This window comes from Plecotus auritus (assembly GCF_963455305.1).
Source record: "Plecotus auritus genome assembly, chromosome: X".
NCBI classification, from domain to species: Eukaryota; Metazoa; Chordata; class Mammalia; order Chiroptera; family Vespertilionidae; genus Plecotus; species Plecotus auritus.
This window is the reverse complement of record NC_137784.1, coordinates 140,122,462-140,145,990: the sequence shown is the minus strand read 5'-3', so window position 1 is coordinate 140,145,990 and position 23,529 is coordinate 140,122,462. Positions and strand designations below refer to the sequence as shown.

Sequence of the window (23,529 nt, the reverse complement as noted above, 5' to 3'; positions counted from 1 at the left end):
TATCCCTCTTCCTTCCTCTCTGTGAAAAATCAATAAAATATATTTAAAAAAAAAAAATTTTTTTTTAAAAAAATAAAAAAAAGAAATACAGATAATCCTTAAGTTATAGTCTTTTGTCCCCTACAGATTTATCTGTAAGCTGAATGTTTAGGCCTCAAAATACTTTCCCAAAGAAAATTTTTAAAAATTTAATTCCATTCAGTAAGCATTTATTGAGCACTTATTACATGCGAGTTACTCTGTTACTGTATTTCATTGATTATAGGATGCCCATTTGTTTTTGTACATTTTTGTTATCTGAAATGCATCTTACAATTGATGGCAACTTAGAGCTGTTAAAATATAGTATATGCTGGGGTTGGAGATACCTTGATAAAATTCTCTGCCCTCAAAGAACTTCCATTCTTTATAATAAATGATTTCCACGGAAGTTCACAAAGTGTAGTATTGCATAGTAAAGCTTGACCTTTTATAATTATTTAGTGGGGAAATTTACTTGGAGTTTTAATTGGTCAGGAAGTAGGAAAGACATTTAGGAATATAACTTTTGGAGCCTGTTGTGACCATGAGAGCAACCTTTACATTACTTTCCTTTTTGTCCTTTGCCCTATTGCCATGAAGGAGAGATTGGTGCAGAAGAATGAGGTGGGAGCTGGGATAGCAGAGGTCATGGGCTCATGAACAGGGGCTTTTCGTGAGTTTGTGGATAGAGAAAGGTTCTTTGGGTAGCAGCTTCCACTTGAAATATAACTGGGGCTGTAGAGGTACCGTTAGGGGCTCCAGAAGCAGTAGTTCCCGTGTTGATAGGTGCTCCCGTAGGGAGGCAGCAGCAGTATATCTGATTATCCATTCATCAGACATTCTTCAGGAGGAGTCTGTTTGAATTTAAAAAGTCAAACTTCCAGGAATGGAGAAGTGAATGGAAATCTCAGCAAATCTCTTTTGATTAGACTTTTAAAGAGTTGTAACAGTTATGTTAAGAGGAACAATTTTAGGGAAAAAAAAACACCACTAAAAATGACTACCTTTTGTAGATATACAGTGTACAATGTAGAAAACTCATATCTGAAATCTACAAAGTATATCAGGTCTAGTTTTCAAAACAACAGAAGCCAGAGTATAATTTTAAGACTTTGATATTTCATTTTTTTATTATACCAATCTGATGAAAACATACTATGAATCTGGTAAGATATAGAAAAAATGTTTCTAGCCTTTGAGTTATCTAATAACATGTTAATCCAACATCTGAGAGGAAAATCTTTTCATTATAATATATAGCAATTTTTTTAATCTACATATAGTTTTCAAAAGGTGTAATTATTCAGGTTAAATTCCTTTTTGGTAGGTAACGATGAGTGGACATAAAGAATATATAGTACTAGAGGCCTGGTGCATGAATTCATGTATGGGTGGGGTCCCGAAAGGGGTAATGGGGGCCGGGATGCGATTAGCCCTCTGGGCGGGTGGTGAGACGCCCTTACCAGCCTGGGATCTGGATCGGACATGTCCCGCTGACATTCGCACCAATTGTCGGGAGCCACCTGGTGGCCACTTTTATATTTTTTCTTCCTTGTGGAGTGTCTTGGGAGGGGAAGCGGCTGTGGTGCCCAAGGCCGACTTCCAGGCGGCCAGTGGCATTGTCGGGATCGTGCCTGCGGCGCTGGTCCATCAGTGCCTGGCCCATTCTCCAGATATTGGACCTGCAGGACTACTGAGGGAGTGAGTGGCTGCCACTGGGCTGGTGGGCCACCAGGATGGATCAGTCAGCTGAGCAGCGCTCCTGCTGTGGGAATGCACTGACCACCAGGGTGCAGCTCCTGTGCTGAGTGTCTGTCCCCTGGTGGTCAGTGCGCGTCATAGCAACCAGTTGTTCCAGTCGTTCTGGTCATTTGGTCTTAATGGTCACTTAGGCTTTTATATATATATATATATATATATATATATATATATAGTATGTTTAAATAAAAAAGCCTTCAAGCCTGGCCAGTGTGGCTCAGTGATTGTCAGCCCATGAGCCAGGAGGTCACAGTTCGATTCCCAGTCAGGGCACATGCCTGGGTTGTGGGCTCCCCAGTGGGGAGTGTGCAGGAGGCAGTCAATCTGTTTCTCGCTCTCCATCCCTCCCCTCCCTCTCTCTAAAATCCATAAAAATATTTTTTAGAAAGCCCTCAAAACAAACAGTCTTCATGAGTCATCAGGTGTTCTTAACCTTTGTATCTGATGTGTAAAATGACAGTGTTGTGTGCCCTCGAAAGCAATATGACCAGTGAGGTTCTTTAGATATCCTTCTGGAATACAAAATAATTTAAAACAAACACATCTAATAATAATGATAATAGCTAACATTTATATGTATAGTGTTTACTATATATTGGGCACTGTTGTAAGTGGGTTAACTCACTTAATTCATAATAACCTGTGAAATAGGTGTCATGGTTCCTTTTTTTACAGATAAGGGAAATGAGCTAGAGAGAGGATACATAACTTGCAAAACAGTCACTCATGTGGTAAATGCAGAGCCATTACTTAAGTCCAGGTAATGTGGCATTGGAGGCTGCATCTTAACCCTTAAGCCTGATGCTACTATGCCATCTCAGTTGTAAAGAAAAGTTGCTAAATGCCTGGTGGAGCAGGAATGTGACCAAAAGTACAAGTCAAGACAGATATTGTCATCCATCCTAGAAGGAAAAACCCTGGGACTTTTTTGGCTAGCTGTCCTACCTAATTCTGAAACCACAAAATTAAGGAATAAAAAGAAGGAAATGCCAAGTACATGTGAAGAGGGTATCAAAACGTGCTGAAAACCAGTGACTTAAGAGATTGCATTTTTTTTAATTAAGCTCAAGTTCTTAGGAAAGTATCTGTAGAAGCTAGTTAATTCTGAGATGGAAAAAGTAAAACGAGTCTTTTTTGTGTTATAACACAAATATCTTAGAACAGTCTTAGACTGGACTGTGATTGCTAACTCTGGTTTTGTTAAACCCTAGGAGTATCACATAATTTTGTTTCACTTATTTCTACAAATTAAACATGACATAATGGTTTTGGGGTTTGTTTTTTTTTTAGATAGGAAGTATAAAACTTGAGAGGGTTGTCCTAATCAGTTTGGCTCAGTGGATAGAGCATCGGCTTGCGGACTGAAAGGTCCCAGGTTCGATTCCGGTCAAGGGCACATACCTTGGTTGCGGGCACATCCCCAGTAGGAGGTGTGCAGGAGGCAGCTGATTGATGTTTCTCTCTCATCGATGTTTCTAACTCTCTATCCTTCTCCCTTCCTTTCTGTAAAAAAGCAATAAAATATATTTTAAAAAAAGAATATAAAACTTGAGAGGGTCCAGAAAAGCTGGGTAAAGCAAAAAGCACCTTCCATAGGGAGTCAAGAGAAGTACTGGGCCTTGGTTTTCTCATCTAAAAATCAGATTTTTGCTGGCTGTTACTTAGATCACAGATATGCACAGGATAAATTAGAATAAATCTAATTTGAATTGTTGAGAAGTGTTGCATAATTCAAGTTGGGGAGTTACCACTATTTTCAAGTCTCTAAAAGTAAAATAATTTTCATGAAAAAGAGTCTCTTCAAGTATTTACAGTGAAATCATGTTTCAGAGTTCATTATCTGTTTTTAGGTAACGGTATTTTGAATTGGTCATCTTACTTTTGTCAGTTTATGTGTCTGACTATAAAATGAGAGGTAACGAGCAGTCTAGAAAATTAGAAACGGATGTAGGATTGTTTCTAATATTTTAAGTGACATTGCAGTCATCACCTGGCAGTGATGTCCGTATAATTTTCTGCTACTTTTTAATTTTTTTTCTGAGTTAGCATTGAGGGCTGTGAAAAATAATTTGAGTTTGAGTCCTATTTGATGGAATGGGAATAATGTAGTCATAGGATGAAATACTAGGAATCATTAAAACTGATTTTATAGAATAGCTGGAAAATGTTCATAGTTAAGTATGTGAAAAAGTTGTAGATTACATAAGTATCTGATCTATTTTAAGTAGATAAGTCTCAAAAGTTATAGATACTAAAACATTAACAGTTATGGTTATTCTTAGGAAGTGAATTAAGCAAAGGGTATTTTCTTTCTTTGTAGTTCTATGGATCTTGCAGTGAACGTGTATTATTTCTGTAATGGGGTAAAGTAAACTAGGAGGGTAAAAGGAAGTATGCCAATATGGCAGTGACATCTTTGAGTGTGCATCTTGGTTGATGTTTCTATTTTTTTTCAAATGTTCTTTATTGAGCATATATGTTACTCTTATTAAAAACCCAGTACACTTTGCTAAAAACTGAAGTGGTTGAATGACTTTGCATTTTAAAAACTAATAATTATTTTAAAAATTAATATGTACTTATTGTGGAAAACTATAGAAATAAAGAGTAGAAATAAGTTTAAAAATCATAATGTACTATACTTTGAATAGTCTTTTTAAGAATAATTTTTTATTTAGTCTGTAATCAGATTAATTGGTTTTTAAATATATATGTGTTTTTATTGTTGACAATATTATAGATGTCCCAATTTTCCCCTGCTTTACCTCCCTCCACCCAGCCCATATAACCCCCCTCCAGGCCTTCACCACACTATTATTTGTGTCCATGGACTTAGCATACAAGTATGTAAGTTCTTTGCTTAACCTCTTCCCGCTCCCCACTCCCCCAGATATGTCAGTCTGTTCCATGCCTCCATGCCTCAGGACTTAGTTTGTTGGTCAATTTATTTTGTTCATTAGATTCCACAAATAAGTGATATCATGTGATATTTGTCTTTCTCTGATGGCTTATTTCACTTAGCATAATCAACTCCAGGTCCATCCATACTGTCGCAAAGAATAAGAGATTCTTCTTTTATACAGCTGCATAGTATTTGAGTAATTGGATTTTTTAAAATTATATGTTTTTATTTCAGAGAGAAGAAGGGAGAGGGGGAGAGAGAGAGAAACATCAATGATGAGAGAGAATCATTGATCGGCTGCCTCCTGCATGCCCACTACTGGGGATTGAACCTGCAACCTGGGCGTGTGCCTTGACCAGGAATTGAACCTTGACCTCCTAGTTTATGGGCCAATGCTCAACCACTGAGCCACACCAGCTGGGCTCAATTAATTGGGTTTTAATCATAACTCTGTTACTTAATAGTTGTGTGATCTTGGGCAGGTTTCTTAACCACTCTGTGCCTTAGTTTTCTTATCTGTAAAATGAGGATAATAATAGTACCTAAAGTGAATAAAATTCCTGGTACAGAGTAAGTACTCCATAAATATAATCTGTCATTATTGTGCTATACTCTATAAATATGTATCATGTTTTTAAAAATTAACATTGTGATATACGCTTTTCCCCATTTATTTGTTATGTTTAATGAACTATGGTATTTTATCATGTCAATACACCATAATTTACTTAACCATTCTCCTTTCATCAGCACAAAACTAAGGTTTCCATCTATTCATTTCAGTCAAAAAAATTTTAATTATATTTAAAATTTTGAGGGATCATTCACATTTGTTTGATCCTTAATCTTAGCAGTAGGCATTGTGTATCAGTTCTTAAGCAGAACCACCCATCTGGAAGAAGGAATATTGTATATGTGAAAACCTGTTATAGCAAACACCCCAAATTAGAGTTATAACTAAAACAAAACTCATCATACTGTGTCATGTTTTATACAGAACTGTACTAGGAAATATTGTTTTAATCTCAGAAGGTCATTTTAAAATCTAAGTGAAATTCTGTTTTCCACAGATGGTTCATTTAGGTTTTTTCCTGATTCAGACAAAGGAAGTATCCATGAAAGCTGAGGATGCTCAGAGGGTTTTTCGGGAAAGAGCACCTGAATTCCTTCAACTTCTGAACAAAGGTACCTTCTGGCTGATTGGTACACTTTTGTGTTATCCTCTTGAGATGCTGATTTGGTTTACTCTGGCCTTTAGCTTTTCTCTTACATTGCCTTCTCTTTCTCACTTGTTCTGTGTTTTTTTCCTACTACTATTCAGAAATGTCAGAATTTCACATCATTCAAAAAAACCTATATGATAATTAGAAATCAGACATTAACTTTTTTTTCCTATTCTATTGCCTTAGTTCTGGAAAATCACATTTATTCTGTGTTTTATTATTTTTTATTATTTTATTACTGTTGTATTATTATACTGTCCAGAATTACAAAGCACTTGATAAGGATTCTTTCTGCCTTCAATGTGCTTTGACCATACATAAAAAGTAAGAAATATAAATAAAATGGTATAGTATTTTATGTAGTTGATATGATTGATTAACTTCCCATGCAAAAATAGGATTGTTTTCCCCAGCGGGCAAATGCTACCAATACATTTCAGATATTGAAAATATGTCTGCAAACAGAGGACCTAGAGTTAGGGTGCCCTTCTGAAGGGTTGCTGTCTGCCTATATGTATTGAAGGTGTGCTGATTCTGGAGGACAGAGTACTCTTTTTCTTTGAGATGGGAACATTGTTTGCTTAAGGCCCTTAAGTATGATAACGGTATAGTGGTTATGTAGGCGATGCATGCTAATGTGTTGTGGTATCTGCTATTTTCAAATGGCTCAGCAAAACAAAATCGAAGTGTGTGTGCACATGCACGTGTAGTATATGATAAAGCAAACCAATATATAACCTTATTGTATGTGTGTCTGTTTAAAGACACCTTTTTAGTATGTATTATTGATTCATTAGCATTGAACTTAGAGCCAACAGCACTATAACTCAGGCCTGAATGAAGCTTCCCTAACAGCTATTTTCTCTGTAAGACATACACAGTCTTTCTAAGCTTAGGAACATTATACAGCACTTCAGCACTATTATTTGTGGGCCATTTAAAATAGCAAAATCACAACAAAAAGAACAAAATGTGGAAAATGTGGCACTAAATAGACTATGAAAAGGACACCTGTTTACGGAATGATGCTGAAACAAGAAGGCAGAGCATCACTTTGTTCATTTTCACCTGGGACCATGCATGTCAGGCAACTTTTTTTTTGCCACTCTGTGTGTGTCCACAAATGACCATGAAAAAACTATAAGTATTGATTTTGGGGTTACAAATCAATCTTTCCAGGTAAGCAGATTCACAAATCAAGAATTCACAAATAATGAGGATCAACTGTATATGTATTTCCTGTTAAACATTTTCCTTTAAGCACTGCTTTAAGCATCCTGCAAATTTTGATAGGATATATTTTCATTTAATTCAGGGTTTGGCAAAATATGGCCTCCTGTATGTTTCATAAATGAAGTTTTATTTGGAGCACAGCCACACTCATTATTGTATACTAGTGACCCGGTGCACGAAATTTGTGCACATTAAAAGGGGGTTAATTAGAGGAAATAATTTAATATTGCTATTTGCCCTTTCTCTATAATAGAAGTGTCAGAGATGAAAGAAAATTAGTAAAATGTATATGAAAACCTTCCTCCTGTCAGAGTCTGGGGCTCACCACAGGACCCAGAGTCAAGTCCCCACCCACCCACATGCACCTCAAAATCGTGTGAGACTCAGACCCAGCTGGCGCACCGCCCCCCCCCCCCATTGGGCTAGATCAGGGGTGGGCAAACTTTTTGACTCAAGGGCCACAATGGGTTCTTAAACTGGACCGGAGGGCCGGAACAAAAGCATGGGTGGAGTGTTTGTGTGAACTAATATAAATTCAAAGTAAAGGAGCAGAGGGGAGAGCAAGAGAACCCTCCGCTCTTTCGGCTCCGCGGGCCGGATAGAACAGCCCACGGGCCGTAGTTTGCCCATGGCTGGACTAGATCCAGACCCGGCCAGTCCCACCCTTGTCAAGCCCTGCCAGGCAGGAGGCATAGCCTCAGGTCCCCTGGCCCAGCGCCAGGATGGGGATGTGGCCTGAGGTCCCCCAGCCCAGACCTGGGCGGAGGGCATGCCTTGAGGTCCTCCATCAAGCCCCGCTGGGTGGGGGGCATGGCCTGAGGTTCCCCGTCAAGCCCTGCCAGGCGGGGGGGGTGCAGCCTCAAGTCCCCTGGCCCAGCACCGGGGCGGGGGAGGGCGCAGCCTCAGGTCCCCCGTCAAGCCCCGCTGGGCGGGGGTGCAGTCTGAGTTCCCCCGACCCATCACTGGGGGTGCACCGTGAGGTCCCCTGTCAAGCCTCGCTGGGTGGGGGGCCTGGCCTGAGGTCCCCTGTCAAGCCCAGCCAGGCAGGGGGGCTCAGCCTCAGGTCCCCTGGCCTGGTGCTGGGGCAGGGGGCGCAGCCTGAGGTCCCCTGTCAAGCCCTGCCGGGCGGGGGATGCGGTCTGAGGTCCCCCAGCCTGGTGCTGGGGTGGGGGGCGTGGCCTGAAGTTCCCTGTCAAGCCCCACCTAGTGGGGGGGAGAAGCCTGAGGTCCCCTAGCCCAGAACCAGGATGGAAAGAGCACCTTGAGGTCCCCTGTCAAGCCCTGCTGAGTGGGGGGCCCAGCCTGAGGTCCCCTGTCAAGCCCTGCCGGGTGGGGGGGCGCAGCCTGAGATCCCCTGTCAAGCCCTGCTGGGTGAGGGACATGGCCTGAGGTCCCCTGTCAAGCCCCACGGAACGGGGGAGGGCGTAGCCTCAGGTTCCTGCTGATTGCTCATTAAGGCTCCTTATGGGAACTTGGCCTCAGCTGTGGGTGCAGCCATCTTTGTGATGGAGTGATGGTCAATTAGCATATTCCCTCTTTGTTATATAGGATACTAGAGGCCTGGTGCACGAAATTCATGCACCCGTCGGGGGGGGGGGGAGTCCCTCAGCCCGGCCTGCGCCCTCTCAGTCCAGGATCCCTCGAGGGATGCCTGACTGCCACGGAGGCAATAGAGGCTCCCGCCACCACGGCTGCGCTTGCCAGCTGTGAGCCCAGCTTCTGGCTGAGCAGTGCTCCCCCTGTGGGAGCGCACTGACCAACAGGGGGCAGCTCCTGCATTGAGCGTCTGCCCCCTGGTGGTCAGTTCACATCATAGCAACCGGTTGTTCCACTCTTCAGTTGATTTGCATATTAGGGTTTTATTATATAGGATTGTTTTGTTGATTTCCTACCTGATCCTTTATAGAAAAAGTATATTGACCCCCCTACCCACGATGTAGTTCAGAATATTTTTTAGTTTCCCTTGAGACTTTTCAGTTAATCCGTGGATTATTTAGAAGTATATTGTTTAATTTCTAAACATTTGGAGATTGTCCAGATGTGTTTCTGTAATAGATTTGTAGATTAATGTTATTATGGTCTGAAAATACACATTGTATAATTTCTATTTTCTTTACTTAAGGTTTGTTTTGTGGTACAGATTATAGTGTATCTTGGCAAATATTCTATATACATGGTGAGAAGAATATATAATCTGCTTCTGTTCGGTAAAATGTTCTATAGAGACCCACTAGGTCAATTTGGTTGATAGTGCTATTCAGGTCATCTACACTGAGTGGCCAGATTATTATGATCTCTGAACGCATAATAATCTGGCCACTCAGTGTGTGTGTGTGTGTGTGTGTGTGTGTGTGTGTGTGTATATATATATATATATACACACACACATATATATATTAGAGGCCTGGTGCATGAATTCGTGCATGGGTGGGGTCCGGCCAGCCTGGCCAGGGGGAGGGGACATGGGTGGTTGGCCAGCCTGCCTGCTGGTCGAACTCCTGGTCAATTTGCATATTAGCCTTTTATTATATAGGATATACACTCAGTGGCTAGATTATTATGCGTTCAGAGATCATAATAATCTGGCCACTCAGTGTATATCCTTACTGATTTTCTGCTTACTTGTTCTATGAATTAAAGAGAGAGGAGTGTCAAACTCTTCAACTATCATTGTGGATTTGTCCATTTCTCTTTTCAGATCCTATCAGGTTTTGCTGTGAAACTTTGTTGTTAGCTGCATACACATTTAGGATTGTTATGTCTTCTTGGAGAGTCCTTTATGATTATGTAATGTCCCTTTTTGTCTCTGATAATCTTCCTTGTTCTGAAATCTACTTTGCCTGATATATAGCTACTCCAGCTTTTGTTTGGTTGTTAGTGTTTCATCATATACTAGAGGCCCAGTGCACGAATTTGTGCACCAGTGGGATCCCTCAGCCTGGCCTGAGGGATCAGGCCAAAACCAGCTCTCTGACATCCCCCAAGGGGTCCTGGATTGTGAGAGGGCACAGGGCAGGCTGAGGGACCCCACTGGTGCATGATCGGGGCTGGGGAGAGACGCAGGAGGTTGGCCAGCCGGGGAGGGACCACAGGAGGGCTCCAGGGTAAGTCCAGGCTGTCTTGTTTAGTCCCAATTGGCCAGACTCCAGCAGCAAGCTAACCTACCAGTTGGAGCGTCTGTCCCCTGGTGGTCAGTGCATGTCATAGCAACTGGTCAACCGGTCGGCTGTCTCCCCATGGTGGTCAGTGCATGCATTTGAGCAGCCTTAGCATATCATTAGCATATTACACTTTGATTGGTTGAACAGACAACCAGACACTTAGCATATTAGGATTTTATTATATAGGATCTTAATCCCTTTTTAAAAAATATATTTCTTTATTGATTTCAGAAAGGAAGGGAGAAGGAAAGAGAGACAGAAACATCAATGATGAGAGAGACCCACCGATCGGCTGCCTCCTGCACGCCCCCTACTGGGGATCGAGCCTGCAACCTAGGCATGTGCCCTTGGCCGGAATCAAACCTGGGACCCTTCAATCCACAAGCTGATGCTCTATCCACTGAGCCAAGCCGGCTAGGGCTATCCCTTTTCTTTTAACTTATCGAAGTCTATATACCCTAAGTGAATTTTTTGTAGACTGCATATAGTTGGTTCTTGCTTTTTAATCCTTTCTGACAATCTCTTAACTTTTAACTGGTGTATTTAGACCATTCGCATTGAAAGGGATTGATATAGTTGGATTGACATCTACCATCTTGCTAGCTGCTTTCTGTTCCATTTGTTCTTTGTTTCTTTTTACGTCTTTTTGTTTAATTGGCCGTTTTTGTTTTTTTTTTAATATATTTTATTGATATTCTACAGAGAGGAAGGGAGAGGGATAGAGAGTTAGAAATTTCAATGAGAGAGAAACATCGATCAGCTGCCTCCTGCACACCTCCCACTGGGGATGTGCCTGCAACCAAGGTACATGCTCTTGACCGGAATCGAACCCGGGACCCTTCAGTCCGCAGGCCGATGCTCTATCCACTGAGCCAAACCGGTTTCGGCTGGCCGTTTTTTTATAACTCCATTTTATCTCCTCTACTGACTTATTGTTTATACCTTTTATATAATGGTTGCCTTAGGTTTTACAATATACATATTTGAGTCCACCTTATAGTAATATTATACCACTTTACCTATAGTATATAAGGTCCTAATAACATTATATACTCAAATCTTTCCTCCCATCCCTGTATCATTATTACATATCTTACTGTTGCATATGCTACAAATATCTAATACACTGTTAATGTTATTTAAACTGTCAATTATTTTTAAAAGAATTAAAAATAATAAAAATATAGATAATATTTTACTGGAGGCTTTAGAGCAGAAGTATGTCATGGTCCCTTTAAAATATAACTTTTATCATTCTGCTTGCTCTAAGGAAGAAGCAGAGAGCCATCTGGAGGCTGTTGCTGTAATCTAATTGAGACATGGTAGTGGCTTGTTCCAAGGTCATGTTAGATTACACAGAAGAGTTTATTAGATAGGGCATTCAGGAATCTTTTTTGTTTACTTCAAAGTCTCACAATCTTTTTGACAGTTCAAATATTTAGATTTCAAGCTTCTGCGAACTATTTGACAAGACGTTCACATTAAAACACTAAAAGCATGACTAATGATCCCTGTTGACCTCATAGTTCAGTTTGAAATAAACACTGTAATTGTAGTTAGTCATCATTATTAGATAGACAAATAGGACTTCTTAAAAAGTACATTGTCAGCATTTGTAGTTTTTTTAGTTTAGGATTGTCCATACATATTAATCAAAATTGATGCACTTGTCTACCTTTTTTGTTAGTGAGTTTGTTGACAAATTATTAGGTTGCTTGCCAGTAGCTCATAATATTCTATTCAAAAAATATCAACCAAGTTTTACTCTTGGATAATTCTACCAAAATTGGATTTCTGAATTCTGCATTATGTTGTCTTTGGAGAATGTAGGAACTTTCAGTAATAAATGTCTGACTTTTAAAAATATATCTACTGTATATCCTTGTACTGATCCTGACTAAAAGAATACTGTATTCTACCTTAATTCAAACTTTTCTCTTTCTGCAAAACTGGAAACACTGCATTTATTATCAACTTTTTCTTTTCTCAGTGTTTATTTTGTTTAAAATGCTTTTTAAGCCCTTTTGCAAATTTACAAATGTACTATCTCTATTCAGAAGTACAGAGTACAGTGCCTCATGTGAACCCATCCTGTTTTATCAACTTTTTGCCATTCTTGAAAAAATAATTTATATCCTCCTTTTTTTGCTGAAATATTTTAATCAAATTTTAATGTCTTGTCATTTCACCCCTACATATTAGTGTGTGTCTTCTTAAACAAAACAAAATTAAAAACAGGTGTTTTCTTAAGTAATCACAATATATTGTGACATCAATCATGATTAACAATTTCTTAATCTCATCTAATAACCAGTCCATATCCAAATTTCCCTAATTGTCTAAAAACATTCTTTATGTATTCTTTAATATACTTTTATTGATTTCAGAGAGAGAGAGAGAGAGAGAGAGAGAGAGAGAGAGAAACATCAATGATGAGAGAGAATCATTGATCAGCTGTCTCCTGCACACCACCTACTGGGGATCAAGCCCCCAACCCAGGCATGTGCCCTGACCGAGAATCAAACTGTTACCTCCTGGTTCATAGGTCAACGCTCATCCACTGAGCCATGTCGGCTGGGTTCTTTATGTATTTTTATAGTTAATGTGATCCAGATTTAAAATTGTCCCACTATATGTCATTTTTTTGTATCGCTCTTAACAAGAAACAGGTGTCTCCCCCCCCCCTCCCTTTTTTTTGTCTTATAAAAGAAACGTGGTCAATTGTCCTATAGTGTGCCTGGGTTTGTTTAATTTGTTCCTCTACAGTTCTTGTAGACTGTAAGTTAGATCAAAGCCTTGTTTATACTCACATTTAGGGGTTCTTTTGGGCAAGAATATTTCACAGGTGGTACTGTTTCCTATATCATTACATGAGAGGGCACGTTTAGTGATACTAGAATTGATTAAGTTCAGCTGGTGACAATCTTCTTATTGAAGTTTCTTATCACTCTTCCCTGTGGGATGCTAAAAACATTGATGATTGTTGCCTGATTAAATTATTTTATTATGAGTTGCAAAATGATCATTTTCTAATCATGTCACTACCTCTATATTTAATAATGGATGTTAACAGAACTTCTTGTACAACAGAACTGTTTGGTTAATTTGAAATATGCTTCATATCAGAAAAGCAGAATAAATAAAGGGAAAATAAGCATCAATTTTCAAAGTAATAATTTGGTGTCCTAGCAACCTATAGTAGTATCCAATGAGTTTTCTTTGTTTCTCTCTTTTCTAAATATCATTAGTAGCTCATGAATTTTTATATATTCAGTATGTTTTAATAAATTGCAGTCATTATTCCTTCTGATTTCACTGAGGCTCATCTTTGGCCATTGGGAGCTCCTTCAAGCTGGCTCCTGTGTCCTCTTGATACAACCCCATTGGCCTTTGATAGCTTCATTGCTTTTTGGCTCAACAAGATATTCCCGGTTGATCTTACCCATTTCTTGCCTCAGACACAGAATTGTCCATTTTTCTGAGTTACCTCCTTTTCTTTACTCAGCACCTGTCTTGATCTACACTCTGTGATGCTAAAAAGCCCACAATTTAATTTGTTCTCTGTATCTAATTGTATAGTTGACTATCGATACAGCCTACCTTTTCTGTATTTTTGCCTATATTAAATCACAGGTCCTCAGTTATTTTAGTTATCTAGTGGGATCTTTTTCCTCATTCATGTACCTTGCCCTGTGGCACATGCCTACATTCACCTTAGCATTTCATTACTTAGTACTTCATCATTCTCTGTTGTTCTGTATTTGTTTAATGGTGTGTGTGTCTTTTCAAGAAATGTGTAATTTCATGGGGGTCAGGACTTCTCCATCACTGTAGGAGATAAAAAGCAAATCTATTAAAAATACAGTGATAGCTGAACAAATATTAATTGAATTGAAGGGCATATTTTGCTTGGCTGACTTGTGGCAATGTTTGCCAACAGTTTGACACTGGGTAGTACAAATGCTACATTTAAATCCAGAAATTAAAGTACAGGTGGTTTAAAAGTTTATAAATTAATGTATGGGAGAGGAAGCATAAATATTTTCAGAAATTTAAAAAAAATGAACGCTTGGTCATTGGATCTAGTCTAGAATGTAGTTTTAAGGCTCACTCAAGAAATATACAGTATTTCACATAGTCATTACTTTTGGTGCCTGACCTCAATTCCTACTTGGCTTAGCTTCATTATTGGTGGCCCAGAACTTGGCTGGTAAGTAGGAGAGTTGGAAGTAAGGCTGGCTGCCTGGCAAAAAACTTACTTACGTTGTCTTGAATTGCTTTTGATCTTTTTTGTCATTTGTCAACTGCTTTTTGTACTGCTAAATGGGTGGGCTTTTAATGGTTTTTATAGATGAATGAAAACTAGAAAAACCAGACTATTCACAACACTTAAAAATGTGATAGTCCACCCTGGCTGGTATGGCTCAATTGGTTGGATCATCGTCGTCCCACCAACCAAAAGGTTGCAGGTTTGATTCCCGATCAGGGCACATACCCAAGTTGCAAGTCTGGCTCGTATAGGGAGGCAACCAATCAATATTCCCCTCTCTCTCTCTCTCTCTCTCTCTCTCTCTCTCTCTCTCTCTCTGGCTCGTATGGGGAGGCAACCAATCGATGGATCAATGTTTCTCTCTCTCTATCCCTCCCTCCCTCCCTCCCTCCCTCCCTTCTTCTCTCCAAAATCAATTTAAAATGTGATAGTCCTGCCGAAACCGGTTTGGCTCAGTGGATAGAGCGTCGGCCTACGGACTGAAGGGTCCCGGGTTCGATTCCGGTCAAGGGCATGTACCTTGGTTGCGGGCACATCCCCAGTGGGGGGTGTGCAGGAGGCAGCTGATCGATGTTTATCTCTCATCGATGTTTCTAGCTCTCTATCCCTCTCCCTTCCTCTCTGTAAAATGTCAATAAAATATATTTTAAAAAAATAATAATAAAAAAAATAAAATGTGATAGTCCTATAGTAGCTCTGAAGCTACCCATCATGTGATGAGACTCTGTTAATTTGTACTATAATTAGAGTAGGAAGAAGTAACTGAAGTGACATTCCATCTATATACTTCCTTCTTACTTTTCTTTTACTTCCAAAGAAGAAGGTAGAGATTCTTCAGGGAAGTACAAAAAGATTAATATTAGAATAGATTTGTATTCTTGATAAGACAACACTTCTTCGGTTTGCTTATAGGTCCTGTTATTGCCTTGGAGTTTAATGGAGATCGTGTTGTAGAAGATTGTCAAAATGTTGTCAACGAGATATTCAAGAGCACCAAGGTACAAGATTTCATTGACTGTATTTCTTCTTTTTTAGCCCCATCCTGAGCTGAGTTCAGCATGACTCAGCACTGCTGCTCTTCTGGCCCACTGGCCCTGACATCCCTTGAAGACCCCAGATACTTGCCTAGGCCCACATTCCCCTGGTGAGAGGGCATCCTACTTGGGCTGCTTAGAGTGGCTCTACTGCCAAGCAGGCCCTGACCTCTCCCCTGATACTCCAACCTGCTGGAAGCCTCCATTAGGGCACTTACATAGTGTCAAGTTCCTGTCGTTGACCCCCGCAATAACAGTTCTCTTTGAAGGCTGTCCTTGTTTGAGCCAGCTCCGCCTCACAAACCCCAGCCTGGACCTAGCACACTTTAAAAAAATGCACTTTGATCAAAAACAGACATCCCATCCACAGGATCCCAGAATCCAGGGCTTCTCTTTGTGACCTCGAAGGAGCACATGTCAGGCAAGGCAGGGACAACTTCAGAGAGACTGTTTCAGAGTCAGAGAGAATTTCCAGCATCTCCGGCTGCCTTCAAATCAGTCTCCAGGAAATTCAGCTTCAGAGAGAACCCAGAGCTCATGTGTGTCATCTCACCTTTCCCAATGTCATCTCCAAGAAAAACAGTGGTCCCCTGAAATAGCCCCAAGGTATTCCAAGGTATTCAAGACTCCTTCTCAAAGGTTCTCTAAATCCCCCTACCTCTAACAAAAGCCCCTAGTAGGCTTCTAGAAACATTCCTCTCCCCCACTCCTAGGGGTGAACCCCAAGACTCCAGAACAACTGCCCTTTTAATCTTGAAAATCACCTCAAGGGCCTAAAGACCTCCCCCAGGAAGTTTCCAGAAAAACAGGGACTTCCATTGTGAACAGTAAGGCTACAGAAATGCCCCCAATGCCAGCACTCCCCTCCAACCCATCTTCCAGAGAGATCCCCAAGGTTCCAGAAATATCTCACTGTCTTCCAAACTTCCCAATGATCTGGGACCTCCTCATCTCCCAAAGCAAAACCTAGTAATCTAGAGGCCTCTGCACCTATAAGGAACCCCCAGGGCTCCAAAAAAGTCCGTACTCTAGAGACAACCTCAGAATCCAACCTACTCCTGAAATACCTCCAGGACCCTAGGATCATTATTTTACAGGGCTCCCAGTGTCCCCATTAATTTTCCACCTGTCACGGAGACCCCCCCAGAATCCCTTGACTACCCAGAATCAGCCCTAGGCCCTTGTATCTCCCAAAACCACACCCCCCCCTAATCCCCCATTTCACCATAGCCTTGGAGCTACAGACAACTACAGGCACACATGACTTCCCCACCTCCTAGGCAGGGTTCTGGGACCGACTAATATTTGTATTTCAATCAAACCTTTTCATTTCCTTTCCCTTACAATCAAATAGTACTTTCTAGCCCCAGTGTTGCATGGAATTTTAAAAAAGCAGATCATGATTTTTAGAACCTACGATAAATAATTGGAAGCCAAGCTTTGGTTTTTCCTTGCCAAACTAAAATATTAATTGCTTACACACTTATAAAATAAGAATGTACTTATTAAAAACCATCAATAATACTTAAGTTTCTAAAGTGAAAAGTCTCATCAAAAGCGTCAGGTCCTTTTTTTAAAAAATAGTGAATGATATATTGAAAAAATGTTATACAGATGGTTTGACTTAATGACTTTCAGACTTTAAGTGATAGGCATTCAGTAGGTATCATACTTCTAGAGCAGGGGTGGGCAAACTTTTTGACTCGAGGGCCACAATGGGTTCTTAAACTGGACCGGAGGGCCGGAACAAAAGCGTGGATGGAGTGTTTGTGTGAACTAATATAAATTCAAAGTAAAGGAGCGGAGGGGAGAGCAAGAGAACCGGATAGAACAGCCGGATCCGGCCCGCTGGCCGTAGTTTGCCCAAGGCTGTTCTAGAGATATGCTTTACCTTACTCTCATAAACTGGACAGCTGCAGGGAGTCACAGCTCCCAGTCAGCCCTGCCATCACAAGGGTAAACAACCAATACTCTACAGTGTGTATTCATTGTGTTAGGTTATTTTGTCCAACTGTAGGCTAATGTACGTGTTCTGAACACGTTTAAGATAGGTAGGCTAAGCTATGATGTTCAGTAGGTTAGGTGGATTAAATGCATTTTCAACTTATACTATTTTTTAAAAATACAATAACCATGTTTTTGCTCACAATTTTTTAAAAATATGTTTTTATTAATTTCAGAGAGAGGAAGGGAAAGGGAGAGATAGAAACATCAATGATGAGAATCATTGATCAGCTGCCTCCTGCGCGCCCCCTACTGGGGATTGAGTCTGAAACCCAGGCATGTGCCCTGATGGGGAATGGAACCGGCCCCTTCTGATTCATGATCAGTGCTCAACTACTAAGCCACACTGGCCAGGCAACTTATGCTATTTTTAACTTATGATGAGCTTATCTGTATTTCTAACATTATATACTTCTTACCAGGAGTGGGGAACATCCGGCCCTCAGGCCGTATAAGGCCCGTGAAATCATTTGGCCTGGCCCTGCCAAGGCATTAGGGGTGAAATAAATGTTTGACCAAATACAGCAGGCTAATTTTTAAGTTGATAATTGTGTATGGCCCGAGAATGATGTTATAAATACCCAAGTGGCCCTCGGCAGGGAAAAGGTTCCCCACCCCTGATTTAGACAGATGATCCCATTGCCCAGTGTTCATTTTTATTTGTTTCAGTAATGCTTCCTCAAAAATTGAACTGGAGCTTTATCTAGATATCATTACAAATAGGTATTTTCTAGATATGTTGATGAAGTTGTGTATTTAAGAACTTCAGACTTAATGTAACTTAAAAAACAAACATGTAAAAGGATTAAATGATTATATATGTAACTGATTATTTTTGATAAATATACTAGAGGCCCAGTACACGAATTCATGCACCAGTGGAGTCCCTCAGCCTGGCCTGCGGGATCGGGCCAAAACCGGCCCTCTGACATCCCCCAAGGGGTCCCGGGTTGCAAGAGGGTGCAGGCCAGGCCAAGGGACCCTACCGATGCATGATCGGGGCCGGGAAGAGACGTGGGAGGTGGGCCAGCCAGGAAGGGACCTCGAGAGGGCTCCAGGGCATGTCTGGCCCATGTCACTCAGTCCCAATCCCAGCAACAAGCTAACCTGCAGATCAATGTGTCTGCCTCCTGGTGGTCAGTGCACATCATAGCGAGCAATTGAGTGGCCTTAGCATATCATTAGCATATTACATTTTGATTGATTGAACGGCTGACTGGTCGACTGGACAGTTAGCATATTAGGCTTTTATTATATAGGATGAGAGGAAATTTGTGGGTTTTGCAGTCTGATTCGGCTTATGGTTCCTTGAATTTGCGTAATTTAAAGTATTTTGTCTTTTACCTCATTTTATCATCACATACTATTAAGGTGGGGGCAAATATAATGAGATTGAATAAAAAAGGAAACAGAGAAAATGGTTATATGACTTGTTTTTAGGTCTGAATGAGTTAAAGATGATCTGATCCAACTTTCTCATTTACAGATGTGGAAACCGAGCCCAGAGAGGTTTAGTAAATTTTCAGCATCGTACAGCTAGTTTGTAAAGCTAGAATGGGACTCGGGTCTCTTCTGTTTCCTGGCTGACATTTGTAAAAGCTTTTTTTAAAGGGTTCTCTTGAGTTCTGCTTTATTGTTGTTCAGAAAGTAGTTTATTTTAATTGGTAATATATCTTGAGATTATCTAATTACATCATAAGTGCTTTTAAAGGAGCTTAATTTACATTATAGCAACTGAAACTATATTGCATGGATTCTACAGAAAATCTACACATTAAATATTATAAATGATGTGCTTAAATTTATTTTAAATAGCAAGCTTATAACTTTGTTCTGTGGAGAACATGGGCTTTGGAATGTGGGGATTACCAGTATTTATTTTTGTTTCTTTTATATTTAAAATAGACGTTTGTATCACAAAACAAGGAGACAGCATCTAGAGATATAGATGGCTTCTACAACTTTGCTGATATACAGATGGGAATATGAAGTGCACCGTGGAACCAGGGACTTGGTATTAAAGCCCTTCTCAATTTGTATATTACCAACGGCTTTTACTAAGGCTAACATTGTTAAAGTTGATTCTTCAATAAATTATTGAATACTGCATCATTTACTTGAGGTTCAAAAATAGTTCATTTAAATTAAGTTGTTGTTTTGTTTTTTTAAGAATTTGGTACTTCACTGACCTGATTTTAAGTATGTTTTTATTGATTTTAGAGAGAGAAGGAGGTAGAGAGATAGAAACATCAGTCAGCTGCCTCCTGCACGGCCCCTACTGAGGATGGAGCCCACAACCCAGGCATGTGCCCTGACCAGGAATTGAACAGTGTTCTCCTGGTTCACAGATCAATGCTCAACCACTGAGCCACACAGGCCAGGCTTAAATGAAGTAACCCACTAACCCACTTCATTAAACTTGCAGTTTTGATTCTCTGCATATGATACTGTTATTAGAAAATAGAAGTGGCTAACAGTTCATGGTTTTAATCCTAGTTAAATGTTCTTTCAAATCTCTAATAATTTAAACTTTCCTCAGTGTTCCATGATATTTGTTTGAGAATGCATTCCATTTCTTATTTTCTTTTTTAATTTAGAGGGATTTGTTATTAGTTTGTCAATTAGAATGAACCTGTGTGCATTTTTTCATGTAGACATATTCTGTTAAAGAATTGCTTCCTAGTTGCTTAATATGGCAAATGAGAGTCTGTATATAAGACTTGACATAATCATAAATTGAATTTTTAAATTAATAGGTATTTGATAACTGGTTTTGCAAGTAACTCTACTAACTGATGTTGGTAAAGCTGTTTAAAGACTACTTTGTGAGTAGTATGATTATTTGAATAATTTCCACCCTGTTCAGTTTTTTACTGTAACTGCTAGATGACTCTTCTGCTTTCTGGTAAGAAAAGATATATGCAACACTAAGACTGTAGAAGCCCAATCACCAGCAGTTTTCAAAAAGATGATTACTGTTTTATTAGCTCTTGTGAGATATTAGTAGAATCGGAATAAAACCTTGTAATATTCAGGTAAGACATACTTAGGCATGATGATAAGTTATGTAGATTAAAAAGCTAGATAAATTTGACTTTCATTAAATATGCCACTCATAGCAAGTAATGTTCAAGCATGACAAAAATTATTTGGTTGCTTTAAAGCATTATTCTCCACATATAATACCTTAATAATAAAAAATAAAATCTTAAAAAAAAATAAAGCATTGTTCTCCAAATCAACCTGCCATAATAATTTGTCAGGAGGCAGGGGATACTTGTTTCAAAGTCCAATTGTTGGAACCAGTCCCCAGATGCACCGATTCAGTCTCCAGGGGAAACTCTGTTTTAAGGGGTTTATTGTAATTTGAAGTAATCAACCACCCAGCATCTCCCAGTTCAGAAGATGTTGGGTGGTTGATCTTGTCTAAAGTGACTGAACCTACCATCCACATTTCATATAGCAGCTAATAGGAAAGAAGCTTTTATAGGAATATTTTTTCAAAAGAACCTTTAATTCTATTTTGATAAAACTAAAACTGAAAATAGCCACTTGTAAAAATTCCTCTTATTGTTACTAAAACTGTATTTTCATGTTTAAACTGTTTTTTGGATATTTTCATATTAATTTATAACTATTACATTGAATTGTGTAGTGATGTCCAGAAATAATACATTAAAAGACTTTTCACTTTAAATTAGTAATATTGAGCACTTACCCTGTGCCTGGCCTTGTGCTAACCATTAGCATTGCAATATTTCAACCTTTTTCTTAAATTTATCTTTATTTTTGAAAGTATTACAAATGTCCCCTTTTACCCCCACCCCGAATCCCCCCAGGCCTACAGTAATATTGTCTGTGTCTGAGGGTTATGCATATATACATATAAGTTCTTTGGTTAATCTCTACCCACCCACCCCTCCCCACTTCCCTCTGAGATTCAGCAGTCTTCCATGCCTCCAGGTGTCTGGATCTATTTTGTTTGTCAGTTTATTTTGTTCATTATATTCCACATATAAGTGAGGTCATGTGATACTTGTCTGGCTAGCTTATTTCACTTAGCATAATACCCTTCAGGTCCTTCCATGCTGCCCCAAAGGGTAAGAGATCCTTCTCTTTTACAGCTGCATAGTATTCCATGGTGTAAATGTACCACAGCTTTTTTATCCACTCATCTGCTGATGGGCACTTGGGCTGTTTCCAGATCTTAGCTATTGTAAATTGTGCTGCTATGAACATAGGAATGCGTACATTCTTTCTGATTGGTGTTTCGGGATTCTTAGGATATATTCCTAGAAGTGTGATCACTGGGTCAAATGCAGTTCCAGTTTTAATTTTTTGGGAAACTACTTACTGTTTTCCATAGTGGCTGCACCAGTCTGTATTCCCACCAGCAGTGCACGAGGGTTCCCTTTTCTCCACATCTTGGCCAGCACTTGTTGTTTGTTGATTTATTGATGATAGCCGTTCTGGCAAGTGTGAGGCAATACCTCATTGTTGTTTTAATTTGCATCTCTCTGATGGTTGTGTCTATTTAGGTCCTTTGCCCATTTTTGAATTGGATTGTTTGTCTTCCTTTGTTAAGTTGTATGAGTTGCTTATATATTTTGGAAATTAAGCCCTTATTGGACGTATCATTGGCAAATATGTTTTCCCATACAGTGGGCTCCCATTTCATTTTGTTGATGGTTTCTTTTGCTATGCAGAAGCTTTTTATTTTGATGTAGTCCCATTTCTTTATTTTCTCCTTTGTTCCCTTGCCCTAGGAGATGTATTGGCAAATACATTGCTACCAGAGGTGTCTGAGATTTTGCTGCCTATGATTTCTTCTAGGATTTTTATGGTTTCACGACTTATATTTAAGTCTTTTATCCATTTTTAGTTTATTCTTGTGATGGTGTAAGTTGGTGGTCTAGTTTCATCTTTTTGCATGTTCCTGTCCAGTTATCCCAACACCATTTATGGAAGAGACTGTCTGGACTCCACTGTATGCTCTTGCCTCCTTTGTCAAATAGGAACTGAGCATAATGGCTTGGGTCAATTTCTGGGTTCTCTGTTCTGTTCCATTGATTTATATGCCTGTTCTTATGGCAGTACCAGGCTGTTTTGATTACAATGGTTTTATAGTATAATTTGATATCCAGTATTGTGATTCTTCCTACTTATTTTTTTTCTCAAGATTGCTGAAGCTATTCGGGGTCTTTTTTTGTTCCATATAAATCTTTGGAGTATTTGTTCTAGATCTGTGAAATATGCCATTGGAATTTTAATAGGGATTGCATTGAATCTGTAGATTGCTTTGAGTAGTATGGACATTTTATTGATGTTAATTCTTCCAATTCATGAACAAATGCTATATTATTCCATTTGTTTGTATCTTCCTCTATTTCTTTTCCAATGTCCTGTAGTTTTCTGAGTACAGGTCTTTTACTTCCTTGGTTAAGTTTATTCCTAAGTATCTCAGTTTTCTTATTACAATGGGAAATGGGATTGTGTTTTTAGTTTCTCTTTTTGAGTGTTCATTATTGGTGTATAAAAATTCCATTGATTTCTGGATGTTAATTTTGTGTCCTGCTACTTTGCAGGACTCATTTATTAAATCTAGTAGGGTTTTTTTTGTTGAGTCTTTAGGGTTTTCTATGTACAATGTCATGTCATCTGTGAATAATGACAGTTTCACTTCCTCCTTTTAATCTTTTTAAATAGCATTCTACATATACTACATAATCAACCTCTCCTTTAAATCAAAACAGTTTCATAAGATGCAAATAAAAATTGGTGACAGGTTTAATATAATTTTGATCATAATTTACAGATGAGCTTTGCAAGTAGGGTCAGAGGGCATTAATTTTTCTCATAGTTAAGCTAAAATAAACATGTTCCTTCTAGTCATGATTACATTATTAAACCCCATTACTCACAC

At 39.4% G+C, this 23,529-nt stretch overlaps 1 protein-coding gene across 2 annotated transcripts in view; it reads left to right on the top strand.

Moving 5' to 3' along the window:
* RP2 (RP2 activator of ARL3 GTPase) overlaps positions 1-23,529 on the top strand; it is a 38,157-nt gene that overhangs the window by 13,087 nt on the left and 1,541 nt on the right. The window contains exons 3-5 of one of the 2 annotated variants that reach the window (XM_080652581.1): positions 5,752-5,866; positions 15,481-15,566; positions 19,512-19,620. In XM_080652581.1, coding sequence (XP_080508707.1) covers positions 5,752-5,866; positions 15,481-15,566; positions 19,512-19,595 — 285 coding nt within the window. In that variant the 3' untranslated portion in view covers positions 19,596-19,620. Of the gene's footprint in view, positions 1-5,751; positions 5,867-15,480; positions 15,567-19,511; positions 19,621-23,529 lie in introns of those variants that run through there. The other variant, XM_080652582.1, reaches the window with a different exon arrangement.